The sequence below is a fragment of the Varroa jacobsoni genome, unplaced genomic scaffold (assembly GCF_002532875.2).
Source record: "Varroa jacobsoni isolate VJ856 unplaced genomic scaffold, vjacob_1.0 scaffold_1131, whole genome shotgun sequence".
In the NCBI taxonomy this organism is placed as follows: Eukaryota; Metazoa; Arthropoda; class Arachnida; order Mesostigmata; family Varroidae; genus Varroa; species Varroa jacobsoni.
This window is the reverse complement of record NW_019214033.1, coordinates 74,823-89,131: the sequence shown is the minus strand read 5'-3', so window position 1 is coordinate 89,131 and position 14,309 is coordinate 74,823. Positions and strand designations below refer to the sequence as shown.

The 14,309-nt window shown below is 42.4% G+C and overlaps 1 protein-coding gene across 5 annotated transcripts; it reads left to right on the top strand.

The window, feature by feature from the left end:
- The first annotated feature begins 1,124 nt into the window (after positions 1-1,124).
- Positions 1,125-9,897, top strand: LOC111266952 (lysM and putative peptidoglycan-binding domain-containing protein 2). 5 transcript variants are annotated; one of them, XR_015313607.1, is made up of 3 exons: positions 1,125-1,197; positions 1,459-2,111; positions 6,197-9,897. XR_015313607.1 is itself a non-coding variant. In XM_022844838.2 (2 exons), exon 1 carries the CDS (start codon positions 3,714-3,716, stop codon positions 4,512-4,514), a length of 801 nt encoding a protein of 266 aa, XP_022700573.1. In that variant the 5' UTR covers positions 2,118-3,713; the 3' UTR covers positions 4,515-5,268; positions 6,197-9,897. The 5 variants fall into 5 exon arrangements, 3 of the variants coding, with proteins under 3 accessions (XP_022700573.1, XP_086827271.1, XP_086827272.1); XR_002684341.1 differs by lacking the exon at positions 1,459-2,111 and having other exon boundaries at positions 1,126-1,197; XM_022844838.2 differs by lacking the exons at positions 1,125-1,197; positions 1,459-2,111 and adding an exon at positions 2,118-5,268.
- The last annotated feature ends 4,412 nt before the right edge of the window (positions 9,898-14,309 follow it).

The following is a 14,309-nucleotide window of genomic DNA, read 5'->3' as shown; positions in this document are numbered from 1 at the left end:
ATACACGCACAGAGTACACAATCTTAGCACCAGTTATCGCTCGTTCTAATTCGCTGATACAATTAATAATCGCATTCAGTAACCAATAGGCCTTCTCTTTTCCACACTTTGTTTTTTATACAATACACTTCGTTTCTCGATTACCACTAGCTTTAGAACAGTTACTCCAAAACACTTCGCACCCACTCCGAGACTGTCTTCCGTTACGAACTCACTTTTTTCAAGGGCTCCGACATTTGCCACGTCTGGTGCGTCTATCCATTCACTCTCTAACTTCGTTAGCGGCCCCTTTTACCTCACGTCTCTTTGCAGGACGTAGCGACAAACCGAGAGACAGACAGGAATACTACTGAGCAATGGACCAGTTTGCTAAAGAAAAATTCAGAGATAGTTGATTATTGAGCAGCGGTGATAATGCTACTCGAATCAGTACTTGATATGGCGCGCGCTCAAGTGCCCTGACTGGGCACGGCGTTCACTGACTCGCTGGCGGGCTGGCCGGCCGGCCAATCGACTAAGTGCCAAATAGGTACTGATTGACTATGCAGACAGTAAAGCACACTAAGAAGCTTTGTCCACAGCATCGATATCAAAGCACCACTTCTAAACAACAAAAACCACGCTTATGGGGAAGCAATCGGTGCATAACGGCAACAGTAACACATCCAGCACTTGTTGGCCGAATCGCAGCAAATCGCAGGCAGCGGCATTAGCAGCACGAGTCGCTAAGTAACCCCACATTTGTAAGTTACAAACAGACAGACAAACAAATCCACATTGGCAACAAATGCACACTTTTTTTCTTTCCCTTTTTCACAAACGTGGTTACCAACAACGTTGTTTGCTGAACGCTCGTAGCAGCTGTAACGGCGGCTATGACGGCTGCCTCTGGCGTCTGGCTTGAGAGTCGCGAGAGGTAGTTCACTTTCCAGGACAAGAATACAGTACTACGCCGCTGACGCGGGTGTTGCTGGGTGTCTGTGTGTATGTATCAATGAATGCGTTGAGCGAGTTCGCATGTCCACCGGCGACTCGTGCCACTGTGTTCCGGTAGTGGAGCTGCGGCGGAAGCTCGCCGCCAGCCGCTCACGCAGCGAGATGCTGGGCAACGGCGTCGTTCGGAACAATCGTCCACGCCCGTACCACTGCAACTATCTGCAGGAAGAACAATAAGAACGGTGTTGAAGGCAAGCGGTAGTGAGTACAGCGGGGTCGAGCTCGGACCTGGGAAAGAATTTTACTTACTTGTTATATCGTTGGATTAATCACAGACTTTACCAACTGTGGCATATCTCTCTGCCCTCATAGGAGAGCTGAAAAGGAAAAACAAGACAAATAGATATTACTTTGATATTGCTGCTACTGCTGACTGTGGAGCCAGAAGCTCGCTGTGATATGTGTATCTTGTTTAGAAGCTTTATTAGCTAGTTTTTTTTTATGGGGATGGTATAATTGCAGGACGGCGCGGCGATTTCCCGATTGAAAAATAAGGAGTTCCGCGCGAACACTGCTGTTTAGCGACGCCGAAACGGCTTACAGCCGAGTCCGGCTCGATCAGCTGTCCCGAAGCCGGACACGCACCTCGCTGGCGGCGGCGGCGGTGGCGGCGGCGGCTTAATGCGGTTCAAGCAGACGACACCCATGTGAATAAAACCCGCATCGACTTCGCTACCAGCGGTGCCGCGGCCACGCTAAAACTTTCATATAAGTTACGGCACTATTTATGAATCTGTAGGTAATATCGCAAAGCGATCTCGCACATTTGGATTTTTTTTTAAATCCCTTGCCTTCTGTTCCCTTGCATCAAGTCGGCAGACACGGGTGTCGTTCTCGCACCAGCGTGTAGGTCGGCGTTTACCACAGCAAACAGTAGTATTGGCCCTTCCGACTAAAGGATCTTTCTGCACATACGTCGTCTATAAATGATGTTACTGTTATACTGCTGCTGACCAAGTAGTACGAGGCAAGGAGTGCCGTCGTGGTGGTGCTGACGAAAGTTGTCTGTTGTGTATGAACAGCAGGCATCCGACCAGTAAGCCCAGTGCTATCGCTTCGTCAGTTTCCGCGGCTGTGGAGGTTCCCCTATGCTGTGTGTCTACTGCGAGACGTGGGTGAGTGAGGTGTCAGTCGTCACAGCCACTGTATTTGTGTCACAGCAGCAGCAAGAAGGACGATGCGCCTGCCGTGCGTTGAGTAGCAACAATATTTCCACAGGTCGTGCTGCTGCTGTTGCTGTTGTCTGTGGGTGTGTATGTGCGGGTATATCACACCCAGACAACAGGGGCATTTTCCGCTGGAGAAGGCGATGATAGTTTAGCATTCGTATCAACATTTGCAATAGGAGTCAACGAGCTATCTGTCACACTGGGATACTAACTCTCTCCGTGGCTCTCAGCATTGATGTGTCTGTGAGTTGGTCGCTCCATAGCAGTCGTGAAATCTTACCACCGAGCGGTTCGACGGCGAGTGCGTCAAGGGCCGCAGAGATATGCTGATCTTGGCTAGATGTTGCTGTTACGGCCAGCCGTCAACTGCTCGACCTGCTTCTGTTCTTGCTTCGATTAGCACGACAACACTCATTTGTATGTACTCATGGCTGCAACGAGCGGACTTACACAGTGGTAGTAAATGTTGATTACGACGGCGACAGTTGTGGCCTGCAGAAAAAATTTCATTTATACCTTTATCGCTCGTTAGTAGGCCACCTTAGAGCTGGGCAGCTGGCCTTTCACATATAGACAGCGAGGTATATGGACAGAGCAGCAAGACCCATACGCTGAAAGTGTAGAACAGAGCAAGCACAATAAAATCTGACTTCGTCAGCCTTATTTCCGCCAGAAACCGTTACGAGAAAAAGTAATTTACCCAACAACAAAAAAGAACGAAGTACACAAAGGTGTGGAACGGGCGGGCAGTAGCACTTCAATTGGTACCGATTGCCTTGTGCCCAGCTCCGTCGTTTCTACATACATAGTGATGATTCGTCGTCGTTGGAGTGCTAGCAGTGCTCGTTTGTTAATCCGCAAACGGCCGTAGTAGATGGGGTTTCATTGGCCAGCCGTGAAACCTGCGCCTTACGGACTAATGATAAAAAAGCGTGTTTGACAAGGCCACCGGACATATTTCTTTATAGCCTAACGAGATAAGTAAATGTCCCTATAAATTGTCCGGATAAGCGTAGTGTGAGCGCTCGATCCGCGCCTGTGCCCTGTATTGTTCAGTCATGGACTGCTGCTGGGTAGGTCCAGTTCAGTGCTCGTATCTTTCTTATGGGTGAAAAGATGGTTCGTGAGTGAGAAAGTGCACGTGTAGCAGCTCTTGATCCACTCGCCATCCGTCATCAACCCGCAGCGTGGCCGTTTTTATCGTCCGCCGCCGTCCTATACATAGTGCGGTTAGACCTGATCTGATTGGCCGGCTAGCAAACGACCGAGCGTGCAGGCCTGGATAGTTTGGCCAGCTGTTACTACAGCCGCTTCTAGATAGAAGAGGATTCTACATCTCTTCCGAACGCTCGTTCTCACTAGGTACGGTTGTTTCGCCAGAACTGTTTTGCAACTTTTCCGCCCGCTTCGTCCTCTGTAGGTGCGCTGTTGATCTGATCTGTCAAACCTCCTCGGATCCTGCAGCCGCTGCAACTTTAGGTCGGTTCGAGAAGGAAAAAAGAAATCATCATAGCGCTTTTAATACACTAGGGACGTTAAACAGGCAAAATGGTTGACGAAGACGGGGAGAGGATTTGCCTCGCCGCGGCCTCTAGGACCCGACTGGTCGGCGCTCCATTGTCCGGCGGTCGAAGAACTCCTCGGAGCTATGGAAGTTGTGGCAGCCGTGCCAGTCAGATGGCAGCCCGAATCAACGTTCGGATTGTGAAGCACCGCGTCCAGCAGAGTGATACCCTGCAGGGCTTGGCGCTAAAGTATGGCGTGACAATGGAGGATATCAAACGGGAGAATCGTCTGTGGACGACGGACTCGCTGTTCCTTCGCGAGTACCTGGACATCCCGTTGCTAAAGAGTCCCAGCGGAGATGGTCCTGCGCTGCTGCAGCTCTTAGCGTCAGGCGTTGGGGGCAGTACGAAGAACAACAGCTCAAGAGAGGCGTCCCCGTTGCCCCAGCGGGCCGTTTCACTAGACGCAGTCGCCGCTACTGATCAGGACGAGAACATTCGTGACTTCCTCGGCCGTATCGACACGTCAATAAAGAAGACGAAGAGCCAGATTAAGGAGTTAAACCTTCCAGGCGATGAGGGCGTTGACGGTGGTAGGGGACCCCCAGACGGCTCATCGCTCCCAGGTCTGACCCTCAGTACGGCCCTCAATTCGGTCAGCTATCAAAATAACTATCGGAATAACCACTCGCAATCGCTTGGTGACCTGTCCAACAATGGACAGCAACGCAACTTTTCGACTATTGACCTTGCGCCAAAAACTACCGTAGTCACATCTGGCCGAAAGGTCAAAACTTCGCTTCAACGACACCATCGTGAGCACGAGCAGATGTTCGAATTATGAGGGTGTTTGACTAGCACAGCTGACACCATTGCCGGTTATTGCCATTATCCGAGTGGTTGCAATTACAACACGATATCAATATCAGTGTTAATTTCACCATTGCCACGACTAATAGTTCGGCAGCAAATAGATGAAGAAAAACGGTAAACAAGATTGCTGATACACTGGCTGCCTGTGGCTAATATACTTAAGTTGGCGATGATGGCGGTGATAATGAGCCTAATATTATTAGTTGTATTGTGGTTGATAACGTGACGGAGCGTAAGTGGATCGTTTAACGGCTTCTACGGCTGTTGGTACCACCACAGCGATGCCCATTACACTTAAGTTAATACAGTTATTCCAATTGTTAAAGAACTACGATCTTGTAAGTGCTGCTACTGGTGAAACTATCTTGATGGATCTGCGACGGCAAACGTCACTTGTACAAGTCGAACAGGAGAAAGCTGTCGAATTTCGAATAGAAAATAAGTTCGCTGGTGATGCTGAAATACATAGTCTCTGTTGACGCTTCGTCCTTCATTTTTTTATGGTTTCATCATGCTGAGAGTTCTGTTTCGGTCTCTTCTTGACGGTGCGGTAAAAAAAATCGTCATAACTACATACGTTGCGTGCGCTAGTTGAATTAGTAGCGAAATGAGGAGGATTAGCATTGGTTAGAGTTGCGTGTGTACAAACGAACCTGGAATGCCGAGGAACCCACTAAAAACGGAAGCTGATTGGCATCAGAGGCGAAAAAGACCGATAAACAATTGTGAGCGTATAGATCCGTGTGTTTAGCTCGAGTTTCGGTAGTAGCAAGACTGAGATGTTAGATTTGCGGTTGGCGCTGGACGGCTGCAGTGCTATCGGGAGTCGTTTCCGCGATAGTTATAATACTTCTATGTTAGCAAGTGGAAAAAGCGTTTTGAAAAGATAACAGGGAATATATGCGTGCACGAACGTAGCTTATTTTTATATAATTGGCATTATTATAGACGACAAAAACGGCAGGGGCCTTCTAGCAACAACGTAAATAAGTGTGGCGACGAGATTAGAATCTGATTAAATTCGAAGTTGTAGTATATACCCAACTGTAGAAACAAAAATCGCCCAAAGTCAAATAATTTATTCGTAGTCCGCCAGCAAGAGAGTAGCAGCAAACAATGTTATGACTGTATAAGCTGCGTGTGCGCTTGCCAAATTCGTACATCCTGAATATGCATATTCCATTTGCCCAGCAAAAACGTGAAACGAACCAACCGTCTGACAGAAGTTAAGTAAGGATTTTAAGTACCGAACACAACTTCAAAATTACTTTTTTTTTGCTATTCCCTAAAGACACTAATTGGCACCTTTATCCCTTTTGAACGTTCCAAGCTGGCTTGGTTTACATTAAGTGTCCTTTTATTATAACGAAAATTAGAGTTAATCGATTTCGCAAGATCGGCTTCACCTACCGAATTTTATGAAATGTTTTGTGAAGGGTTTCAAAAAGTGGCGTTCACTAATCGCGTTACGAGCTGCCGGAGGAACCTTCGGATCAGTAGCCGAATCATTTAAATATTAACTTAACATTAAAGGGGAGCTTATTTTAAAATACCATTTTCTATTTTACTTATCCTATGAAAAGCTGCGGCGTTGCAAACGCATACGGTTACAGAATAGTTACTACAAAAAGATTTTTTCCTTCTATGGGCTAGGTGAATTAAGGCCGTCGTCCCCATGATGCTCCTTCGTAGCAATCATATCCTTTGTGTATGGAGGGCGTTAGTTCATAAGAATAGTTCATCGTCATTCGAATGGACAATGTTTCATTCTGCGATATGTACGGAAAATACTTCGCTTACTACAATGAATATCATTTTATCTACCTGTACCCCTCTGTCCAAATATGCTGAGAGGTGACCGAAGATTTTACGGATACGTGTGAGCGTGGATGAATTTGATTAGACGGTCAAATCCAAGAGTAAGTGGATATTTCTGTATAACAGTGGTATTTGGGATTTGTGTTAGTGACATCTTTCGGCATCTTAACAAGTAATAACATAAGGGCCTCTACATTGTCTAAAACTAAAGCCCTGCTCTAGAAGTCACATTGACTTCCTGAATTAGCAGCGCCTGTGAATATATAAACGCAGGATCACCCGTCACATGACAATACTTGTTTTTGCTTTTGACAGGTTCCTTTGTACGCAAGAGATCTCGTACTTTCAAACTTGCGGACGTTTCTGTATATCCGCTACATAAAACGAGCGATATGAAGCATTTGGAATGAATCTTCCACGTTACGCTAATTCTGAAACAGTGAGCAGCTCAGTCGTGATAGCGCTTCTAATCGTCGTACGGAGCCATAAGATTTTCATTATTCTATCAACCACAGGGTGCTTGCTACACGTATGCCAAATGCATATGTGACGTGGATACGTGAACTAAATATGGACGTGTTTTACCGCAGTTGAAGTTTCCACAAATCATGTTTTTCTATAGTCAGCGTCAGGCAGCGCCTGAACTCTAAGGAATCGTTTCGATTGTGATTATAGATATTTACTTTAATAACAAAACTGGTTGTTTTTTTTGTTGTAATTTTAACGTTGCAAGTTAAATGAATTCCTGATACACATGATATGAACAATATAAATATCCTCATAACAACAAAATTGGTCGTTGTGGCACGTTTACGAATTTTAAAGCAAATTATTTAGTTTCTAATAGAAACGATGCAATAATAATAACAGCCCTCAGCAAAGACCAAAACTCTGTACATCTGACTGACAAAATGTCACCAACAAGTATTTAAGTAAATTTATTAAGACGACAGTAATATTATGACTTAACTACTGCGCTAATTGTGAAAATAAAATGGAGGTAACGAAAATAGTGTTCCTAACAATTATTTTACTTGATGCGCGTATTAGTTTTTTTTTCGGAGTTAGTCGTGCCCAAGTGCTTTGGCTAGTTTTTTGTTAGCTAATTATTTAAACGACTTCCACTTGTTGTGTTTGGATAATTTTATAACTTGTTGATTTGTACCGTTTTTTGTCGGGTTGTCTTCAATTCTGTATCTATCTACGTATCTACAATACACTAGCATCCGGCTTAGCCCTTAGCGTCGATGTTGAGATCTGCGATTTGATAAATGGTAACTTTTTGTGGTCACTGAGGTGGCCCTTCGCCGTTGTGGCTTTGAGTTGTGCGCATGATACGGTAAGTGTGATCCGTACAACTGACCGCTCGAATGGACTACAGGTAGTTCCGTCCCTACCCCTCCCAAATAGCCAGTTCCCGAGCTTCGATCAAACAGATATAATGCCCTCATCATCTTTCCTGTCCTCTCTATAGCGACAATATAAGAGGCCGGTCCTCAAACCTCGTTTATTGAAACGTAAATATAAATGTAACAAACATACTATCATTATTGAACTACGCATAATTTCTACAAATGAATGTACATCACTGCACGGGGTATATAGAGCCTTTTGCATAAAACTATGTGATCATGATACCCTTTTCTTTTCTTGATCAATGCATAATCTAGAAAAATTACATTGTATTGATGAAGACTAGGGATGAATAGGGAACTCAATAAATCATTGTGAGTCTTAACAATCTAAAGAAGATGAAGCGTCCTTCGGAGCGTTTACGGAACGAATTACGGAACAAGCCTTTGAACAGCTTCAGTTCTGAGTTGCTAAGTACGCGATCATGGCTCATTGTTTGTCCAACTTGTATTGTACTATAGTGTATCATTAGTATTATTATTGCACGTGAGTCCTGAATATAATTATAAGAATACTTGTAGCAACTGACGAGTAGCTATGCCGGTACAGACCTTACGTTCGAATTAGCGGCAACGTAAAAATAATATCTGTGATGTCAGTGCTAGTAATGTACATATATAGGACAAGAGTATCGTCATGACTGATTAGTTGTTTTGCTCAACCCCCGTCTGCCTCGTTTGTCGAGACCCCTTCCATTTTAGATTAAACAGGTTTCTTTTTACGCCACCAAATTCAAACCCACTTTGTCTTTATTTATGGATACAAAAATATTCGTCCAGTTTTATTTAATCCAACTAAAATAAAGAAGACGTAATCTTCGGCCTGCCTTTACCACAAAATCATTTAAGCAATAGTGAGGTATATATATGCATGTATAAAATCGAGTTTTACTTAGATTTATCTAACTTCGTCTGTATGCTGAGTGTGCTTCGGCGTAGAAGAGGAGGCACCGCATGTTTTAACCTGTTCTTCATGATTACCAGATTAAAGCTATGGTTATCGTGTGCGCCGAGGGTTTGTTCCCCAATCGTACCGCGTACTTCATATCAGAAAATGTAGTGCCGTGTAGGATCCGAGGCCGAGGTGCCGATTCATTCATTTGTTCGTTTATTTCAACGATGAGTAACGACAACAGTTAATTCCAGTGTAGACTAAATAGAAAACAATGTAACACTTGACACGGAGCAGAGTTCACAAGCGTATGAATATCTATTCAGACGTGTACGAGACGTTTTACTGTAAACCGTTCGATTGATTTACTGTGTATTGTTCGCTATGCAATAAATTAACAGGCCGTATTTAGTGTGCGTGCATGTTTATAATAAAAAAAAACTGCTACCAACCAAAGGAAATGGTTGCGAGCATTTGGTGTCGGCTAATGAAATCTCCTTCTCGAATTACAGAGTTACTGCTGTTTAGAAATGTAAACTTTTGCGTTAACAGTGTACTAACTTATCCGCAACAAAACGTCTCATGGAGACGTATATAGATGAACGTACTTAAGCCGAGAGTACTACGTTGCATCTAGAAAGTTAAATGAAACGACAATATGGTTAATGATAATAATCAGACGCAGTTGAGTTGCGGAGACTCACTAGGTAAGGTATGGAACAAATAAACATCCAAATGTTGAAACATAAAAATGACCCCAATTAATATTGCGGAAGATATTTGACAAACAAATGAACTTAACTTAAAAACTACCAAAGTAGTATTTCTAAGAGTAAAACAGAGATATCTCCCGATGATGGGTTATTAGCAAACGGACATGGGGTGTGTGAAAAAGAAACTATACATTTCAATGATATTAAAAATTGCAATAATAAAAGAGCGGCGGCATATAAAGGGCATACGTAAATATACAGAAAGGTACATTATGCAGAAACGTGATGTCAAAAACAAGCTGATGAAGCAACAATTTTACCAAAAGGAGAACAGATACATTGTATAGGAGAATGGCGGCTACCGCGGCCGAGAGGGGCGACGGTGCGGAGCAGAAATAATTGACGAAAGCAATGAATATATGTTAAATAAAATTGATGTTGCGGCTTGGTGTTTGTTTGGGCAAAATATCGAAATGCTAACGGCCTGGACGGGCGAGCCGCATCGAAGAACTCAAACGACTCGCTCGTTTTTATTGCATGTATTTTTAGGCAATTTTTTTGCAATTCGACATAGATCTATTATTCTTCTATTTTATAAATAAACAGTGTCTCCTTTTCAGGTCTCAAATGAGGAGTTTGTTTTCCAACGAAATGTCAATGATATTATCTTGCAAAGTTCTTACTTGTTTCTTTTTGCCTTGCGCGAGGCTGTTTTAAGCAGGCCTACTGTTCATCTTTAGGAGCATCTTTAGGAGGCAATACTGACAGTACCTGTACTTAAACGAAAAACATTTACACTTGTAAATGTTTGTTGTGATAGTATTCTATATATTTGACGACACCTAAGAAGAGCATGGGGCTAACGGCTCATACTATTAGATTTATGTCGCCGGCCACTTTTTGCGTACAGAACTTGCAGAAGTAATCAGGACATATACTTTTGCCAACAACGTCAAAGCAGTAAACCAGAAGGAAATAGTTGTAACTATAACAGGAACAGACCAATCGACGCACACACACCTCAATGCGTGGAACTTTTACTGCTTTGAACTCAGGTCTTATAATACATTTCGCCTTGACAAAGCGACAGTTTTTTTTTTATAGAATGCTGCAAACGCTTGGATGTAACCGTTATATGCGCAGAACCATTCGCCGTTGCCATTATACAGATCGCTTGACATACTTCCGTGATGGCCTTGTGGTTTAACTATGTGTTTGCATAGCAACTTCAAGGAGGTTAACTGAGGTAGTCTAGGTTTGAGAACGGGCGTAAGCATACAATTCACTTTCTGCTACTAGCAACCAGTTGTTGGAACCAATGCTTACCAGTAATACGGGACATGAAACTCAAAAGCTTCATTTAAGTTACCTCACATACATATACATGTAATTTTTTTACCACTGTGCTATTTGACAAAAAGATAGTGTTTATAAGCATAGTAAATAATACTTACTAATCATAACGAAGACAGAAACAGTTACGGCTGTATTGCTTGCAAGTGTGGTCCCTCTCTTAGCATAAGAACAGAAACCGTACCGTACAAAGGGGGCTCGTTTCTAAAATGAGTGGTTTGTATATGTGGTATCCCTCGTGAGTCAAATTTACCAGGCATTGTATCTTTCTACAAAGAGAACGGCCTGCGGACGCGCCGCAAACTGTGAGGACAGCCTTTGTAGCAGCTATTATGAAATTAGACGAAATTATCGACGTAATAATGCGTCCATCAATGCTTTAGAAGTAACCACTCTTGACGCTGCTAACAATTTATTTTCATGGCTGGCGGTAAGCTTAGTCCACGAAGAGCCCGCCTTATGCCATGATATTGTGACCTCATCGTAAATCCATTGAATAAAAAAAACTTCGCATTGTAACGGTATTTACAGTTGAAGGAGTTCTTGTGAGAGGTATAACCGATCTGCGAGCCCATTTGACACGCTTTAATGTGACACTCACAGCTGGAAAGGACTGAAATTACCGGTAAAACCTATAACTATGAATGTTCGCATAGTAATGGCTTGAAGCGGCAAGGTTATTACTTTATGTTTTCCTCATTCCTATCGTATAAGGTCAATAGAGTTAGTATCAAGTCAGTCAGCGAAATTACAAGGTTTGAACTTATGAAACTATTATGAAACGTTTACTTTATTAGATTTAGTGTAATTAAGGCCGCGTGTTATATGTGACGTTGACCTATAGCCTTGTAAGCTAAGCGTTGAAAGTAAGAAAAAAACCTACAAAGAAACTATCAAATTCTATGTTTGATATAAGCAGTGTTTTTGTTTAAATAAACGTTTCCTTTAAAAAAAACCCGCGCCCATAGCATTAAAAAGGCAATACTTACATGTTTCATATTATATTATTACAACAGGAACTTTAACCACTTGATTTTTTTGTTTGGCCGATCGATTTTGTTATCCATTGTAGAATATTAAATAAGATAATAAGCTGAAATTGTAAATTAAAGCGGGTATCTTACAATCCATACACGGTACACGGATGAGGTACGCAAAGAACACCACAGATGAACTGCAAGAGGCGCTAACGAACGTCCAAGAGTTCCCCCATGGTTTCCTTTTGGAAATAAATGATCCGCATTTATTGACTCTGCAGATATTCTAAAGTCTTCAAAACACTTATTGAGTGCTGTAGAGACGGTACGAAAGCCCGTGATATTGATCAGAAGGCATGATTCTGTATTATTAAAGATTACGGTGGATTAGATTTCAATTAACTTAAGAAAAATTAGTGATCATAGCTAATCCAATAATTTATTGCTTCGCCATTCAGTTTTCGCTATTCATAGTAGTGTGATCAATACAAAGCGAAATGAGCTAAGACCAAGTTTGCTGGATTGTCGCCAATTTTTTTTACCAATAACATCTGCAGGTGAGATTATGCGCGATTATTCAGACTGGACGAGCTAACGACTGTTTCATCGTTTTATGATCAGGTCAAAAAATGCATTTGTATATAAATGTTTTCCGATTTAGTGATCAGGGCGGCCGGCCCTAAGTAGCAAGCTGAACTAGCGTAGAATATAAATCTAAAGCATGTGACTCGAATCTGCGAAACAGAGTAGACTCAAACAAAAAAAAAGAATCCGTTCATTTCACCGCTGTTAGATCACAATTAGGTCACCTAAGTTGCACAAAATATTTGTATATGCTTACTAAACCTATACTCAATAATTTTTGCGAAAGACAGTGTTTTTCAGGCAGTTTATTTACACTCTCATTACTTCGTGTTTGAGGTGAGTCTCGTTACCTCGATACAGAATAAAACGAAGTATGCTTGAGTACGCAATCAATAGCCAGTTCGTTAAACAAGAACCGGAGGCTGGACAGCGAAGCCTGGTTCATTCCTGTTGTTAAAGGAAAGGTGGATGAATCAATATGCATAAATATGATGTTCTTTTCTTTTTTTGCAAGGCCGGTTGGGCCAGTTTCGCCTAGACGATAGGTTCATTTCACACTAGAAAAAGATGGACTCACTCATGGACCGTAGCCTTACTTACAGGTACTTAACGCAGTCTAGATAGGTTCTAGTTAGTGTGTACTGTTGTCCATATAGCGCTGGACTCATTTGGGTTCTGGAAGTCGCCCATGTGGCAATGAAGTCCACATATTGTGTGCTAGGTATCTCTAGCGTCAGAATAGGTTACTGTCTGAATTTTGAATTCAATGTTCAATACAATGTGAAACGAGATGTTCAAATGCTGTGTTGTTAACTGCAAAAAGAGCCGTAACAAATTTAGTCATTAGCAGAACTTAGGCGGATTTTTTGGTTAAGCCCCATAGCAGGATACAGAGTGCCTAAGGAGAAAATCGTGTCGGGATACTGAGAAAAAGCTTACCGTGAGCGCAGACTGTTTAATCACTCCGTGCCGTACTTACTAAATATGTGTCATTGAAAATGTGTACAGTAGAGATTTGATTGTTCCTTGGTAATGCAAATGCAAGAATCGCATAGATTCCCTTATTAAGTCATGATATCGTAGCAACTATATTGCTGGCTCTAAATTTGTATTCTTAGAAAGCTAAATTCGGCATCTATTTACATAGAAACAGGACTTAATGATTGTTTGAACCGCGCCTGAAGTCTAACAGTAACAAATCGAAATTTTATTTATCTTAATGTGCAGCCACCATAGCGATCTTTTCAACTATGAAACTGAATACAATTAAACAGTTATTTGCCTCTGCTCTTTTTTCAAGTCATCTCGCTTCCATTCTCAACATCCGATAACGTTAGAAGGAAACTGCTGTTTTGGATCATATATTTTCTACATAAATACATAACACTACTACGCATCTGTGTGCAAATATTGGACAACTCTAAGACTTTTTTTGAATTTTGAAGCTATCAAAAAGCCGCCGGACTCTCCTCTAACAAAATGTGTGTAAAAATCAATTGCTGCTTGACAATGCTGTCCACTATCCACTCAATGTCTCGCGAAACTTACTCCTCTCACGAAACTTATTGTAAAAAATTGTGGAGCCTTTTGCGAACGACAGCTACCATTTACTCGATCTCCCATATTTATAGATTTTCTAAAATATCTGATTTTTCCTGTTTCTTGCGTTTCTATTCTTATTTCTACATACCTACCATTTACGCCCGTCGGAGATACCTATGTTCCACCTCCGCGCAAATCATTTGCATGGCTCAAGTCGTTCAATAAACTTCCCCTATTATTGCTAGCTTGCAAACACTTGCGATTCTCAATGTGTGTGTATCTTTATTTTAGCCCGCGTCCATTCTGTTCACGTTCTCTGTTGGCCGGCCAATCTGCGGTCTGCTGTCACAGTTATGCTATAGCTGTGTTCATTTTTGTTACTTGAGCGCCCGCACGCGCGTATATCGTCAACATGGCGTTGTTAAAAAGAAACTGTGGCAGAATCACATGACGGCCATAAGCTCCTTTTTATTG